Source organism: Canis lupus, chromosome 17, assembly GCF_048164855.1.
Source record: "Canis lupus baileyi chromosome 17, mCanLup2.hap1, whole genome shotgun sequence".
Taxonomy (NCBI): domain Eukaryota; kingdom Metazoa; phylum Chordata; class Mammalia; order Carnivora; family Canidae; genus Canis; species Canis lupus.
The window spans coordinates 56983669-56997999 of NC_132854.1; the positions used below are offsets into that span (position 1 = coordinate 56983669).

General features: G+C 41.1%; 1 protein-coding gene across 4 annotated transcripts in view; it reads right to left on the bottom strand.

The window, feature by feature from the left end:
• The window catches only part of HTR2A (5-hydroxytryptamine receptor 2A), a 60367-nt gene that overhangs the window by 41945 nt on the left and 4091 nt on the right, over window positions 1–14331 (bottom strand). For all 4 annotated transcript variants that reach the window (XM_072783087.1, XM_072783088.1, XM_072783089.1 and 1 more), the window contains exon 2: window positions 13614–13814. In XM_072783087.1, the coding sequence (XP_072639188.1) occupies window positions 13614–13814 (201 nt within the window). The remainder of the gene's footprint in view (window positions 1–13613; window positions 13815–14331) is intronic.

Sequence of the window (14331 nt, forward strand, 5' to 3'; positions counted from 1 at the left end):
GCGAAATATTCTGAAGATAGGCTGTTTAGTGTTACTCTTTCCATAGGGTCTATGCATTAGCTTATTCAGCCAAGAACCATCCCTGTTTCAAAATAATTATGAAGAATTGGTAAACTTTTCAGATAGGTGCACAGATAGGAGTTGCAGCTTACACTGTAGTTTGGTCGAGCTAGTAGGAGGTTTCAGTGCTTTTCCATATTTTGATCCCCAACCGGTTCTGAGTATGATTTTGAAGGTTGAATGGAAACCTAGAAGTAGAATTCTTGGCTACTAAAACAAAAGCACCGTTGTTCAGAGGCTTGCTGACAGTTTTAGGTATTGAGACCCAAGAGTAGAAAACGGAATTATAAAGCTGGAAAGGATTATCAAAATGTATTTTAATTCTACACAACTCCCATGTGAGACTTAAGATTTTCTAAATGGTTTCCAAAGAGCTCCGAGGAAATTAGTTATGTCGTCTCAGTTGTACTTTTCTTCTTAAATTCTAGTAGTTATTGATGGGCAGTGATAGCTCTCAAATAACATGATACTCCTTTATGTGAGAAGGTACCTTATTACCTTGACAAAATCAAAATGAAAACTGAGGGGGAGAAAAAAACCAAAACTGAGGAAATCAGGATTGGCTCATTGGTCAGTTCTGCAAACATTTATCCAACACCTACTGTACTAATGGTGAAGAACACAGGCAAGTAAGACATGGTTCCTGCCTACCCTTAAGAAGTTAAAAGCCTGGTACATTCTGCATGGCCGAACAACTGCGCACTACTAGTGGAAATGCTTATAGGTTCCTTACAAGTACACGGACATGCAATGTGCAAATCTGAAAGCTGAAAAGAACATGCAAAGTAGTCCATGAGAATATCCATGAAAAAAAAAAAAACAACTCAAATTCTACCTGATAGTTGAGGCAGTGCTCCATAAGGCAAACCACATCCTGGCTTTCTCCATTGCTACTGAACCAGAGTGTCTGGGAAGGGGCCCTAGGCATATGCATTTTACAGCAATCTTATTGTGCTTCCATTGTTTCCTTACAGAAGAGTCCACCTTCACAGACAGGAAAGAAGTTCTCGCCCACGGGTGAAATGGTCTTCATTTATGGATTAGCACTTTGTTCCACAGTTTCAGGAACTGGTCTGAGAATGATTACTAGAGATGCTTAGAGAAATATTTCACTTGTACAGTTCAGTCTTATTGTTTGAGTTTTTCAAGTGTAATACTCCTAACATTTGGCTAAACCATAAAATACCTCAAAATAGGCAGGTGAACAGGCGGTGGCTAAGATAGTTTGCTGAGGAAAGAGCTGGGCAGGGGCTGTTCAGAAGACCATAACCAGAATCTGAAAGTTTTCCATTCCCCTGGGGAACATTGCCTATTAACACTGTTCTGTAATTGCTTTCAATTTTATGAGAAATGTAAACAGTAAAAAAAAAAAAAAAAACCCTCAGTAATAAAAATGAAAATGCTTCTTGCTTGACTTAATAAGGCTCCCTCCTGCTGACTTTAAAGCACCAAGTTACTGAAAAGACAAAAGTATGACTTTTAGCTTTTGCCTGAAGTTAGCACAATTCTCATGTTATGTCTCTCATTCTTAGCTTCTGTGAACCAGCCTTGCCAGACCTGTTTCTATGGAAACGGACATTAAATCTGAATACTGAAAAAGCTAGAGATGTGTATGCAAATACACATTTGCTGTACTTGGCCAAGTGAGATCCTGTACATAAAACAGCTGGCATAGGTGGACATATTAAAGATGACTTGCTGTCAGGGAAAAACTATAAGAGCCTCTCAAGAAACCCCATTTCTCTCCCTTCCTTTATTTCCCCAACCCTTTCTTCCAAGTCTCCCTATATCCTTTTCTCATTCGTTTATTCCTTCAAACAAAAAATTGAGCTTCTATATATGGCTAACTACACTCATACTTTGTCTCCTATGTGTCTGATTCCTTGGTAAATGGCTTTAGAGGACAAATCAAAAGAAATAGGGTCTTCAGGGTGGGTAAATTTGCATCATGAAGATCCAAGAAGTAATGGCTCATTATGCATCTAAGAATGGTGATGCCAGAATGGAGTGGTTGGAGCCGTAATAAAATGCTGGCAGGAAAAAAAAAAAGAATGCTGGCAGGATTGGCACAGGGTGGTGATGGGAGATATGAGGAACCTCTCTTTTCCCGCCGAGTAGAGAAACCACAGATACACAGTTTATGGTACATCACCGGCATTTACTAGGGATTCAGTAGCTAGAGCCTAAAACAAAGACACAGTAACCAGGGGGACCAAACAAAACAAATGAGGATCAACTTTCTTCCAGATAGGCTTGAGTGTCTTTCATTGGATGAGATGAAATTTTAATGAGTAAAAAACTTAAAAAAAAAAAAAAAAAAGGTTAGTTGTGCTATTAGAAGTTTAAGAAAGCATCCCTCAATAAACAAACCACGGGTTACTATAACCTGGGTAGTTTCCAAAGTTCTTATATCAAATATGTAAACTGAGTGGTTTCCCTAAATGTGGGGGGAATTGGTCGTGTCTCAACCATTTGAGTGTAGCTTGTAAATACAGTTCCTCACATAAACTTCCAGCGGTTCATCTGAGAGTTAATAAAGGAGCAGAGGAAAGAGATAGTTTGGAAAGCGATCAATCCATAGAATTAAATACATAAAAGGATCGTAGATAAAGAATGAGAAACGTTTTTGAATCAGGACAATATCCAGACACGTGTGTATATGATCCTCAAATTCCTTCCACTGATTGTGATCAGCGCATTTCTGTCGTGTTTAATCAACTAGAGCAACCCATGGAAAGAGTGTGCTCTTCTTAGTAATTCACAAATGGAGGACAACAAATGGGACCTGGTTTAGAAAAAACAACTTGAAGGAAGGGCCAAAATAAGAGAAACTGCAGCAAAGGTCAGCAGGGTTTGAAGGGAGCATTTTGAAGTGCAAACAGAGTCAAAGGGTATCCTAGTGAAAGAGGACCGAGGGGCCTTCTCAAAAAGGCTGAAATCTGAGGGAGCCTGGCTGGGTGTGACTTCCTTGCTCCTCTCCTGCTTATGCTCTGCATTGAATGGTGATGGTGGGGTTCAAGGTTAGTTCCAACTGCGGTGCGGGCCTGGAAAGGCAGGAGAGATGAAGGGCGACTCTGCATTCTCTGTAGTCTGGGCCACTGGGTTCGCACATTGAGAACATATTCATGGATTACTTGACTACATTATTAAAGTCTTCTAGATAGGACTGGAAAGCAGAAAGGCTTTGGTGACCTTGAGAACAGTAAAGAGAAGGGCGGCCAAAGCTGGCTGGTGCTTTGAGGTGTGAACGTGACAAGATGGAGCAAGCAAGGGCAGAATTTTTAGGGGAATAAATGTAAATCAGAGAGATGGATGAGGAGGAGTCAAAGATGCTTTGGGAAAAAAAAATGCTTTGGGGAAGGATAGGAAGTAGAGACAAAGTAGAGAAGAATATGGATAGTCCTGGAATACCTGCTTGGAAGCTGACAAAAGCAGAATTAGAAAGTAGAAGTAGGGAAAAGGGCTTGATGGCCTTTCATAGAAGAGAACAGGATAAGGTCTTATGCTTGGAGAATGGAGGTCTAAGGTTGAGACAACTTAAATAGGAAAAAACTTGAAAGGTCCAGGAGGGACAAACCAAGGCACTGACCACGCAAAGTTGGAAACCAGAGCTATGTGGCGTCATGGGATTCAGCGTGTGACTTCTTCCGGCAGCTGTAGGTTGTTACGTGGGTGCAATAACAGTAAGTTATTGGTCTGAGTGATCCAGGGTTGGGTTTTTTTTAGGCCACTGAAGCAACAGGTACTAGGACACGAAGGGTGCTGGTGATAACTTAGCGATGATTGACCGTAACATGTGACTTGAGGGTTATCTATCTATCTATCTATCTATCTATCTATCTATCTATCTATCTATCTATCTTCTAGCCCAGGAAGGATGGTTGGATCTGGAGAAAGTGGAAGCCTCCATAAGCTGCGGACTCCTGACACAGCCCATGGGCAGGAAGGGGCAGTATATGATGCCAGTTCTCTGCTCTCAATGTCAAGAAGCAACAGAAGTCTCAGTCTCATCTCTCCTTTCCTTCTTCATTTGCCTTGATAGAATGTTCAAAAGAGCCAAAGTGCCCACGAAGCAGGCCACAGCAGCAGACCAACAAGGCATAAAGTACTTCTTTACCACCAAATCACTTCTTAATTTTTCTCACCAGTTTCCAGTAGCCCCAGAGAGTTATGCTAAGTGCTGGTTTACTGAGCATATTGTCCCATAGCTATGGCTGAGTCTGCCATGCAGAAAGAAGTCAGCTGTCATTCTGGCAGGTTTCAAGCTACATGGGCCATTAAATGGCCTTGTACCCAGGGGCAAGTGTGCTGAAGGACAACCAAGGATACGTCCACCAAGAGCCTAGCCTTTCTGTGATATTTCTAAGTATGAAGTGCTGGTCAGCAGGGGAAGGTTCCTAAATTCTATACTTGTAGGGGGAGAAAAGGGAAAGGATCATGGCACTCTAAGGGCCAAGAGAAGGTGGGCTGAGTGGGTGGTGTCTCTGCAGGGCCTTTACTTCAGGGCTGTGATAGTATGGCCGGCCACTTGGCAGCTGTCTGGTGCTGCGATACTCTTGGGGAGGACTGCAATCTCCATGTGGCCGTGAGCAGCCCTGCTCCTGCTCCAAGCTGGTAGCTCCCAGACACTGGCCCACTCACCTGCAGCCTGAGATGGTGCCCAGAGCTCCAACCTAGCCTTCTGGAAAGGACAGTGCATTATGGCAGAAGCAAAAAGAAAAAAAAAAAAAAAAGACCATTTTTTATCCAGGAGAGAAAATGAGTCAATAAACCAAAGGAAAGGAAGAGTTAGATTAATTCTTCGATTTTGCCTTTGTGTCCTGGTAGGTGCTTGCCTACATTGAGATGTCCCAGCAGTGGCAAAGAGAACAGGTAACCCATCCACTTTCTGCCCTGGTTGCTTCATCAATTTCTGGACTCCACTTCCTAGGCTGGCTGACTCCTGGCGATAAGGGAGTCGGGCATGAACCTGCCAGGTCCCAGAGAAGAGAATCCCAGAAGAAGGACTTCTTAGAGTCTTTGTTTCAGGCAGTGGAGCTGGGAATCTGCCCCAGCATATAAAGGCCAATAGAACACTGGTTTTAAGAGCATTTCGCTCAGCTGATTCACTTTGGATTTTTGCAAGTATTTTTTTTCAGAAGATACTGAACTATGCTTAATTTTTCTATCCTATCCTATTGTTCTTCTTGGACCTAAATGTGTATGTGATTTTCTAAATGCTGAAATTTTACGTAGTTATGTTTGTCTATACATATTTGCCTCACTCTACATAGAATGTGAGCCTGCTCATGACACACAGAAAAATAGAAAAGACCAAAAAAGTACACAGTCACACCACCCGAAAGGTCTAGAAAGTTGATTTATAAAACTACATGGGATTTCAATAAAACCATTCCCCCTCCCCGAAACTAGATAGAAGCTCAATTTTAAAACTCAAAGCAAGTGGAAATGGTCATGAAATGTCTGAGAAAGAATGAGGGAGTTGATCTAAGGTAATAAATACCATTATATATTCTCAAACGAAAGTACACTCTGGGTAAAAGAGTGAACTGATCAACAGAACAAGTTCAAAAATAAACCCAAATATCAATGGGACCTTGGGTTATGATAAAGTGACCTATCAGATCAGTGGGGGAAATAAAAGGTATAAGTAGCTGTGTCGCAAGAATAAAACCACAGGTTAAATTCTAGATGCTTCAAAGACTTAATATAAAACCAAAAAAAAAAAAAGAAAAGAAAAGAAAAGAAACCTATAAAAATAAGGGTTTTTTTTTTTTTTTTTTTTTTTTTTTAAACTTTGTAGTGGGAAAGGCAATTCTGGTAATTCAAAATTCAGAAGACCTAAAGAAAAGAACATACACAGATCCCACCAAGGTCAAATGACCAGTTACACATTGGGAATACATAGATAAATTGTAAAAAGAGACAAAAGCTAATCCCACTAATCTGTTAGGAAGATACCAAAAACCGTACAGAAAAGTTTGCATGTTGTAACACTTAGGACACAAACTAGATTTACTCAACCACTAAACCCTGTGACCTGGGTCCTGTTACTATAATTATTCATTGGAAACCTAAGGTGCAGAGAAAGTAGTAACTTGCCCTATGTCACACAGCTTAGGAACAACAGACCAGATTGTCTGACTCCAGACTTTTAGCTTATAACCAAGATCTATGTCCAGCCAACTATACAAGATGGAAATTTGTTCATAGACAAAAAAAAAAATGCTCGAATTGTCCATTAAAAAAATAAAACTACACTGAGCTATTATTTTCACGGTCCCCCAAAGTTTCTTGATAAATCTGTACTAAGAAGGTAAATTTCTGACCTGCCTAAAGGCAAGGGGTTGTACCTGGTGGCCTAAAGCTTTCAATCGAGGGTTTATGCGAAGCTGTCTATTGTGAGGACATCGGTTCTGAATTAATGAAACACAGCTGATCTTTATTCTATTAGAACAGTAATAGTAATGTAGAGCATAGTAGCTATGGAAACCTTGAGGGGGGAGGAAAAAAAACCATTCTATTTGGACCCATGATAGCTCAAAATTATTCCATGACCTGCAAATAGATTTCTGATTTGGGGTCTTTGCCATCATATGACAAAGTGAAAAATTGTCCTTTATCTAGCTAACCTGTACCTTTACCTGCTAAAGAGAGTCAGGGAATAAAGCATTTTCTCTTCTCACATGGTGTTGGCAACTCAATTGTTGCGAAGAAAGGGTTTGCTCATTTTATATGCCGTAGCAAAGCCACAGTCACCTCTGATCATGGGAATTGGGTTTGTGGAAGGATGATGAAATCCAGAGAATCCTAGGGTCATTCTTAATCTAATGCGTCAATCTTTTCTGTCATCAGTTCTTCACTGAAAGCTCACAAATAGCAAGTGCAATTGATTTGTAATTGCGTTCATTTTCCTCAGAATTGGATGAAAGCCTTGGCAACAGTAAAATGACCAAGCTGGTAGCAGTAAGCAGGGGGTACGCAGCGGCAAACCTCAAATACCAAGTGCAGGAAAACTTAAGTCATCTAGGCTGTGGTTCCCAAGGTTGCCATTTGTTAGATCCTAGCAAACTTGGAGGGTCAGCCAGCTTCTCCATGAAGCCTTCCCTCCCACGGCACAGATGTTATGATGATTAAGAATGAAACATTGACAGTATTCATGACAAAACTATACAGAAGGTTACAGGGAAAAAGCAACCATCCTGCTGTTTTTTTTTTTTTCTTCTTCCTAATTTCCCCTTCTTGACAAATGTAAAGTCCTCAGATTCTTCCTGCTAATAAGATTTCTATAAATCATTCCTATTTAACCAGACTAGGCTCAGATCATCCATACCTCCCTGAAACCTTGCATTTTACACTTACGGTCATGGATGTTTTTCCAGTCAAATATCCAATAACTCTATCTCAATATTCTTAAGAGCTGTGAAATGCTGTGTAAATAGGATAAAGCCAGTACAGCAAACCATAATCCAACCTTCTTACTTTTCTGCTAATTTCTGAGATGACTGCATTAAAGGTCCTTACATGTACTTTTGTTTTTCTGTAGGAAAGACAGTGTGAAGTACGATTGGTAGGTCAAATGATAACAACTTTGGCTAGATTGTCCAAGGACAATTTACATTCACACAAGTAGGATATAGCATACACAGGGTATCACTCTGGGTGTTTCCACTTACTTTAATTTTGCCTAATTAGGTAAACAATGGTAATACATCGTCTTACATTTTCATGACTGTTGAAGAAACTAAGCATTCTCCAATCTATCTGTTGTCCACTTTTCCGTATATTGTCCATTTCATGTTTCTGTTCATATTCATATTTCTTTCCCTATTGGGTTGTCTTTTTGTGGATTGGAATACAGGTCCTCTTTGTAGGTTAGGAATATCCCTTGGTCTGTTCATGCACTGAAATTTTTCTTTTGATTTTGCTTCTATTTTTAGTCATAAAATTCTTTCTTATGTAGTCAGCAATGTCTTTATAGTTTGTCCATTTCTTTGATTTACTTAAAAAGCTATTGTATTACTAAGTTATCTTAAAATTACACAGAAGTCTAAATTGAGACTCAGGGTGAATGAGGAAATAAAACAGCCTCGTTGGATTATTTATGATCTTTTAAGAGAGATATCAGTGCAATGATTTGGGATGGAACTGCAATAATGAACAGAAAAGCCAAATAATTCAAACTTATTAGCATGGGATGAAGGGAAGGATGATCTTATACAAGTCAGTAAACACATGAAATAAGGAAAATGAACTGTTACAGAGAAAATCCTTGAAGTAGAAGACGGGAAGAATAAAAGTGATTTTTGTCAATCATGACAGTGATATAGACAGGCTGAATTTCTTTCTCAAAAGGCAGAGGTAGGAAGATTGTGTTTTAAAAATGTAAAAATATGAAAGGAACAAAGATGGGAGAAAAATGAGATGAGGAAAGATGCAATGAAGAATCTCAAATGAGGAAGAGGTCTGTAATACTAGTTTCTAATAAAGCAGAGCTCAAGGCCCAAAACCTTGTCTCCAAGATTTAGAAAGAACAAAATTTGGAGTTCTGGATACTTAGCCAGGATTTCAGGAATTAAGATTCTCGAGTGAAGGGAAGAGAGAAAGAAGGTATTAGACTATTTCCCGGTTAGTCATCTATCAGTCTGTTAGAGGGATAGACTGAAAGTCTGAGTAGCTGAAGAGTTAGTAGCAGTCTCGTAGTGCTGAGAACACCTCAGGCTTTCATCTGAGGTCATGAAGGAATATACCCTAGGTGTAAGGATAAACTAAACACCAGTGTTTATGAAAAGTCAGCCTTAAATAAACTCCATCCTTGATTGGATTAAGGGCACTTATTGTAACTGCCTGTTAACGCTAAAGCACCTCTTTCTGAGCAAGAATATTCACATTTTTTTAAACAGTGTCCAATATTCAATAAAAAAATACAAGGGATACTAATAGCCAAAATGAAAAAGACCCCAGAAAATAGAATATCCCAGGTGATTAACTATCTAGACACCTGTGATTAACATTTAAGAAAACAGGTGAAAACATGGAGAATCATTCCAGAGAACTAAATACAATCAAATGGGCATTTTAAAACTGGAAATACAGTGACTTATTAGGGCTATAATACATTTGTTGAGCAGCAAATTATAAGTAGGTGGGGTGAGGATGATTAATCCAGAAGAAAAAGGAATAAAACTACTTGGATGGACTAAAGGCTTAAAGATGAAAAAATGTAGAAAAGTTGTTTGAGGCATAACCATGGGTAAGATTTCTCCCATCTGTGAAACTGGAGTCCAAGAAACGTGTCAGTGAGAGAGAAGGTGGAAGAAGTAACACTGGAAAAAATAATGGCCAAGAATGTTGCTAAATTAACCAAAAGCATTGAATAACAAAGGATGGATATAAACACCATGCAGGGCAAAACCAAAGCTAAAGCACATTTATGCACATCACATTAAAGTTGCTAAGATACAAAGAAGAAATCCTAAAGCAGCAGAGGGTGGCAAGAGATGGTGATTTCTAAGGGACACTGGTAGGTCTGACAGCTGAGTTCTCACAATCAAACAAAATTCTATAAGCTAGAACTTTGGAATAACACTTCTAAATTGTTGGAGAAGGGGAATCCCTGGGTGGCTCAGAGGTTTAGCGCCTGTCTTTGCCCCAGGGCGTGATCCTGGAGTCCCGGATCGAGTCCCACATCAGGCTCCCTGCATGGAGCCTGCTTCTCCCTCTGCCTGTCTCTGCTTCTCTCTCTCTCTCTCTCTCTCTCTCTCTCTCTCTCTGGGTGTCTTTCATGAATAAATAAATAAAATCTTAAAAAAATAGTTGGAGAAGTAGAAACCTTGAATTGTGTATTAAGCAAAAATTTGCTTAAAATGAAGGCAAAAATAAAGATGTTTAGAACAGCAAACTGAAAGAAAACTACCTGGTTATTCTAAAATTCTTTAGAAGTAAGGAGTATTGAACTCAGGCAGAATCATGGAAATGACAAAAGCAATGAATGGCAACAGAAAGGGTCAATAGGTGGGAAATAGTGACTAGAACTCTTAGGTCCTACAGGTTTTAGAAGGGTACTTAAAATTAGACAATAGGAAAAAACACAAAAGACATGGTAAATGAAGTTAAAATAGTCTACAGTTTTCCATTGTTTAAGAAATGTTAAAAGTAATTCGTGTTAGACTACTAAGTAAAAAAAAAATCACTATGAGAATTTATTTATTTATTTTGTAAACAATGTTTCTTCTTTTTTTTTTTTTAATTTAATTTATTTTATGATAGTCACAGAGAGAGAGAGAGAGGCAGAGACACAGGCAGAGGGAGAAGCAGGCTCCATGCACCGGGAGCCCGATGTGGGATTCGATCCTGGGTCTCCAGGATCACGCCCTAGGCCAAAGGCAGGCGCCAAACCGCTGCGCCACCCAGGGATCCCACTATGAGAATTTAAAAGAATGGATAACAAGCTTATAAAGGAGACCAATGAATTCTTGATCAGACCACAGAAAGGCAAGGATAGAAACTAGAATATAGAATAAATGGGACAATAGAAAGAATAATAGAATTTATAAACCCGAATACTATGTACCTGGACTCCATTAAATATAAATGGAGTAAAAAATTTCCAATTAAAAGATAAAGATTGGATTAAAAAACTTGCACTGTTTATAAGCAATATACTTTAAATATTAAATCAGAAAGAAATGACAGTAATAAGATAGAATAAGATATATTCAGAGAATGATAACCCAAAGCATAGCTCTACTAATATCAGATGAAGTAGATATTAAGGCAAGAAGAATTACATTTAATAATGACGAATCAATATAAAAGATAATTTCAACTTTGTACGTAGCTAATAACCCAAGATAAGCTAAAAGATGCAAATAGCAACTGAAGAAAGCCTAGAGTTATAATTAAAGATAATATTTGAAAAGGTACCAGGAGGACAGAGACTTAGAACTACGTTCTACATAACCTTTAAAAGAACATTCCTACTTAAATATTTGTAGACCACAGTGGGGAAAAAAAACCAGTAATGACCCAAATTTATTTACTATAGCTAGGAAAAGAAACCTTGTAAGAATAATAACCCAACTAACAAAGTAATCCCAAACCAATTTAATTTATGAATATATTTCAGGAAGGCAAGGTCTGTTCAAATTCAAATCTATCAAGAAAACGAAGAGTTTCTCCTGTCTATTGATATATCAATAGATGGTATAAAGACTGTACACATTGGTAGAAGAACATGATAGATTGTATACGCAAAATTCCATCTGGACTAAGTATCTAAACGTAAAACAGAAATGGAAACACTAGAGGAAAATTCAGAATATTTGGGCTAAGCACCTTCCGGTTCTTGTAGAAATTTTTTTTTTTTTGAACCTTTCCCAATGGCCATCTCTTCAGTCTCATATCTCAGACTCGTGGTTATAGAGCCTGTGTAACCTCAGCTTTTTTGTTTCCTTATCTGCCTTCTTCCACCACATCACCGGAGGCCTCCAAACGTATATCCTACTCCTCTTAGTATAGTCAGTGCTAAGCACCACAGTAGCTATGTTGATGGTGATGACTGCTCCTGCTAGCCCCCCCACATCCATGCCGGCCTGCCTGTCTCCTGGAGTGATAGCTGAGTGGAGCGATGCCACCCTGTGCAGCTTATCTGCAGTTTCTTTTCTGTAAGGCGCCTTAGACCCTGTAGGTTGGTAGTCTTGGCTCAGAAACAGCTTTTACTAGTAGCACTATTGAGCTTGACCCTAAGATGGAGCAACCGGTGTCAGTAGGGCAGAAGGTAAAAGATGGGTGACTCTCCCACGGTCTGTCTCACCAACAGGAGAGCGTAAAAGGGTAAAACTAGAAGAAACCTGACAATGGCATGGTTTGCTTCATTTGCATGATTGCCCACCTTTGCTAAACACATGTGTTGAGGTGGTCCTTACTGCTGGTTGCACCTTGGTCACCTTACCATGGACCAACTAAATCACAATGCTCCCCAAGGATTCTTTGGTGTGGCTGGGATTGAGAGCCACTAGTGCTTCATTCTCTCGCTCCTACTAGAATGAACCCAAGATTGCCCAGGCCCAGAAACCGTGTGTGTGTGTGTGTGTGTGTGTGTGTGTGTGTGTGTATAGCAGAGATGGTTTCCTAAAGTAGGCGGTCAGTCAACAGTAAGAACTTGGTGCCGGAGGTTTGGGGTCCTGGCCCTGCCACTGGTTGGAGAGCTGATCCGCAAGCTGCAAGACCTCTCTATGCTTTGGTTCTCTAACCGATCAAATAAGCATAAGGTCTTCCAACCACTAGCATTTCTGTCATAAAATGAGCACTGTCCTATTTCCAAGCTGTGGGGTCTTGAGGAGATCATTTCACTGGCCGGACCCCATTTCACTTGTTGCTCATTCATAAAAATTACTTGGGTTATTGGGCAACCTGGGTGGCTCAGGGGTTTAGCGCCTCCTTCACCCCAGGGTGTGATCCTGGAGACCCGGGATCAAGTCCCACGTCAGGCTCCCTGCATGGAGCCTGCTTCTCCCTCTGCCTGTGTCTCTGCCTCTCTCTCTGTGTCTCTCATGAGTAAATAAATAAAATCTTTAAAAAAAATGGAGCTACCGACTCCACAGAGGACCTCTTCAGCAGCAAGGCAAACAACAGGAACTGAAACACACCAAATGTCCTAGTGTGTCTGTTGTTAACTGGATTTTTATTACAAAGCTGGGGGTGGACTCCGTTTTTGGTGTCAACTCCTGCGATCTGTCATGTCAGTAGATGCTGGTATCTCTGTGGTCATAAGCAGGTGCAGTGTTCTTGGCCAAAAAGCTTTGCAGCTTGAGAAGAAACCCCAGGGAACTTCTGGTTATAAACCAAGCCTCCGGAGGTGACAGGTGCCATTGACTTAGCTACCTGGGAGCTGTCCCTTTGGCTTCCATGACCTGGGCTTTCCTGCTTGTTGGGTGACAAGCAATATTGACAGAAGGTCAATCCTGGTGAGAGGTGGATGTGTACTCAGTAAGTGAAGTGTGCTGGAAGCTTCTGGGGTGTGGTGACATAACAGGAGGAGGTACTGGGCAGGCAGAAATGCCTGTGGGGCCTTGCCCCTCCGTCCTCACCTTCTCCCTCTGCGTCACGGCACCTGGTACCTTCTCTGGCCTCCAGAAGCTGTGTATCCTCCAGCATGAGGATCTGCTGTTTTGAATTGACAACCAGTCCAGTGATGATAAACGAGGAGGTCTCTGGGGGAGCTCAGGGGTTAGAGTAGTGAATCTGAAGGTGTGAGATGGGGGTGCAGAGCATTTGGAAGTGGCCACAGCACAGACAGTCCCCAGGTTGGCTCTGTAGGTGTACCTGTTCTTAACTGTGCAGCCTTACATTGCGGGCCAGGGACCTTCATAGACTTTTTCTTCCTACAGCAAATCTGCTAATTGCCACAGTACAACCTACCTTGCGGCAATGACCACAAAACCCCCATAGTCACCGTGTCAGGTTTTAGTGCCACAAAACAGAACGAGTCTCTTTGGAAGGCGCGAATGGTCATTCCCCCCGCCCCCCGTTGCAGTTCTGTCCCCACTTACCCACTGATATGGTCCAGACAGCGATGATCTTCAGAAATGCCTTAGTTCTGGAGTTGAATCGGCTATGGTGGATGGGGTTCTGGATGGCAACGTAGCGGTCTAGCGAGATGGCGCACAGGTGCATGATGGAGGCCGTGGAGAAGAGCACGTCCAGGTAGATCCACACGGCGCACAGTTTGCTAGGCAGAGGCCACCGGTAACCTGTGATGCGGAAGGTTAGCGTCAGTGAGGGACCTGGGGCGGCCCACGGTGTGCGGAACCCACCCTGCCAGGAGGGTTTCCATGGAGGGGGGAGGCGCAGGTGGTGGCAAAGGACAACATGAGACTCTTCAATATTTTAAAGAGCCTAAAACAATTGTACCTAAGTATGGTAAGATCACACTCGCTGAAGAACACAGGGTTTAAGAAATTTCTGGTGGCTGGAATGAAGCCAGTGTGTTGTGCTAAATAAAAATTGGGCTGTCTGCGGGATTTCTCTTCCTGTGTCCCGTAGCATCTACCTTTTCTCTTTGTTTTTAATGAGTTAGAAGTCCCGCTGTCTTTTGAGCCCCTCTATTACAGTGCCTCTTGCAGGGCAGCGCCTGTACTCAATTCACATATTTGATGTACTTTGGGTTCCCTGGGGTTCAGCCCACCTCTTACTCATTAGAACTGCGCACACGGGGATGTCATTTGATGGTCTCTCAAATGCTGTTGATGTGAATAAATAAATGATTAA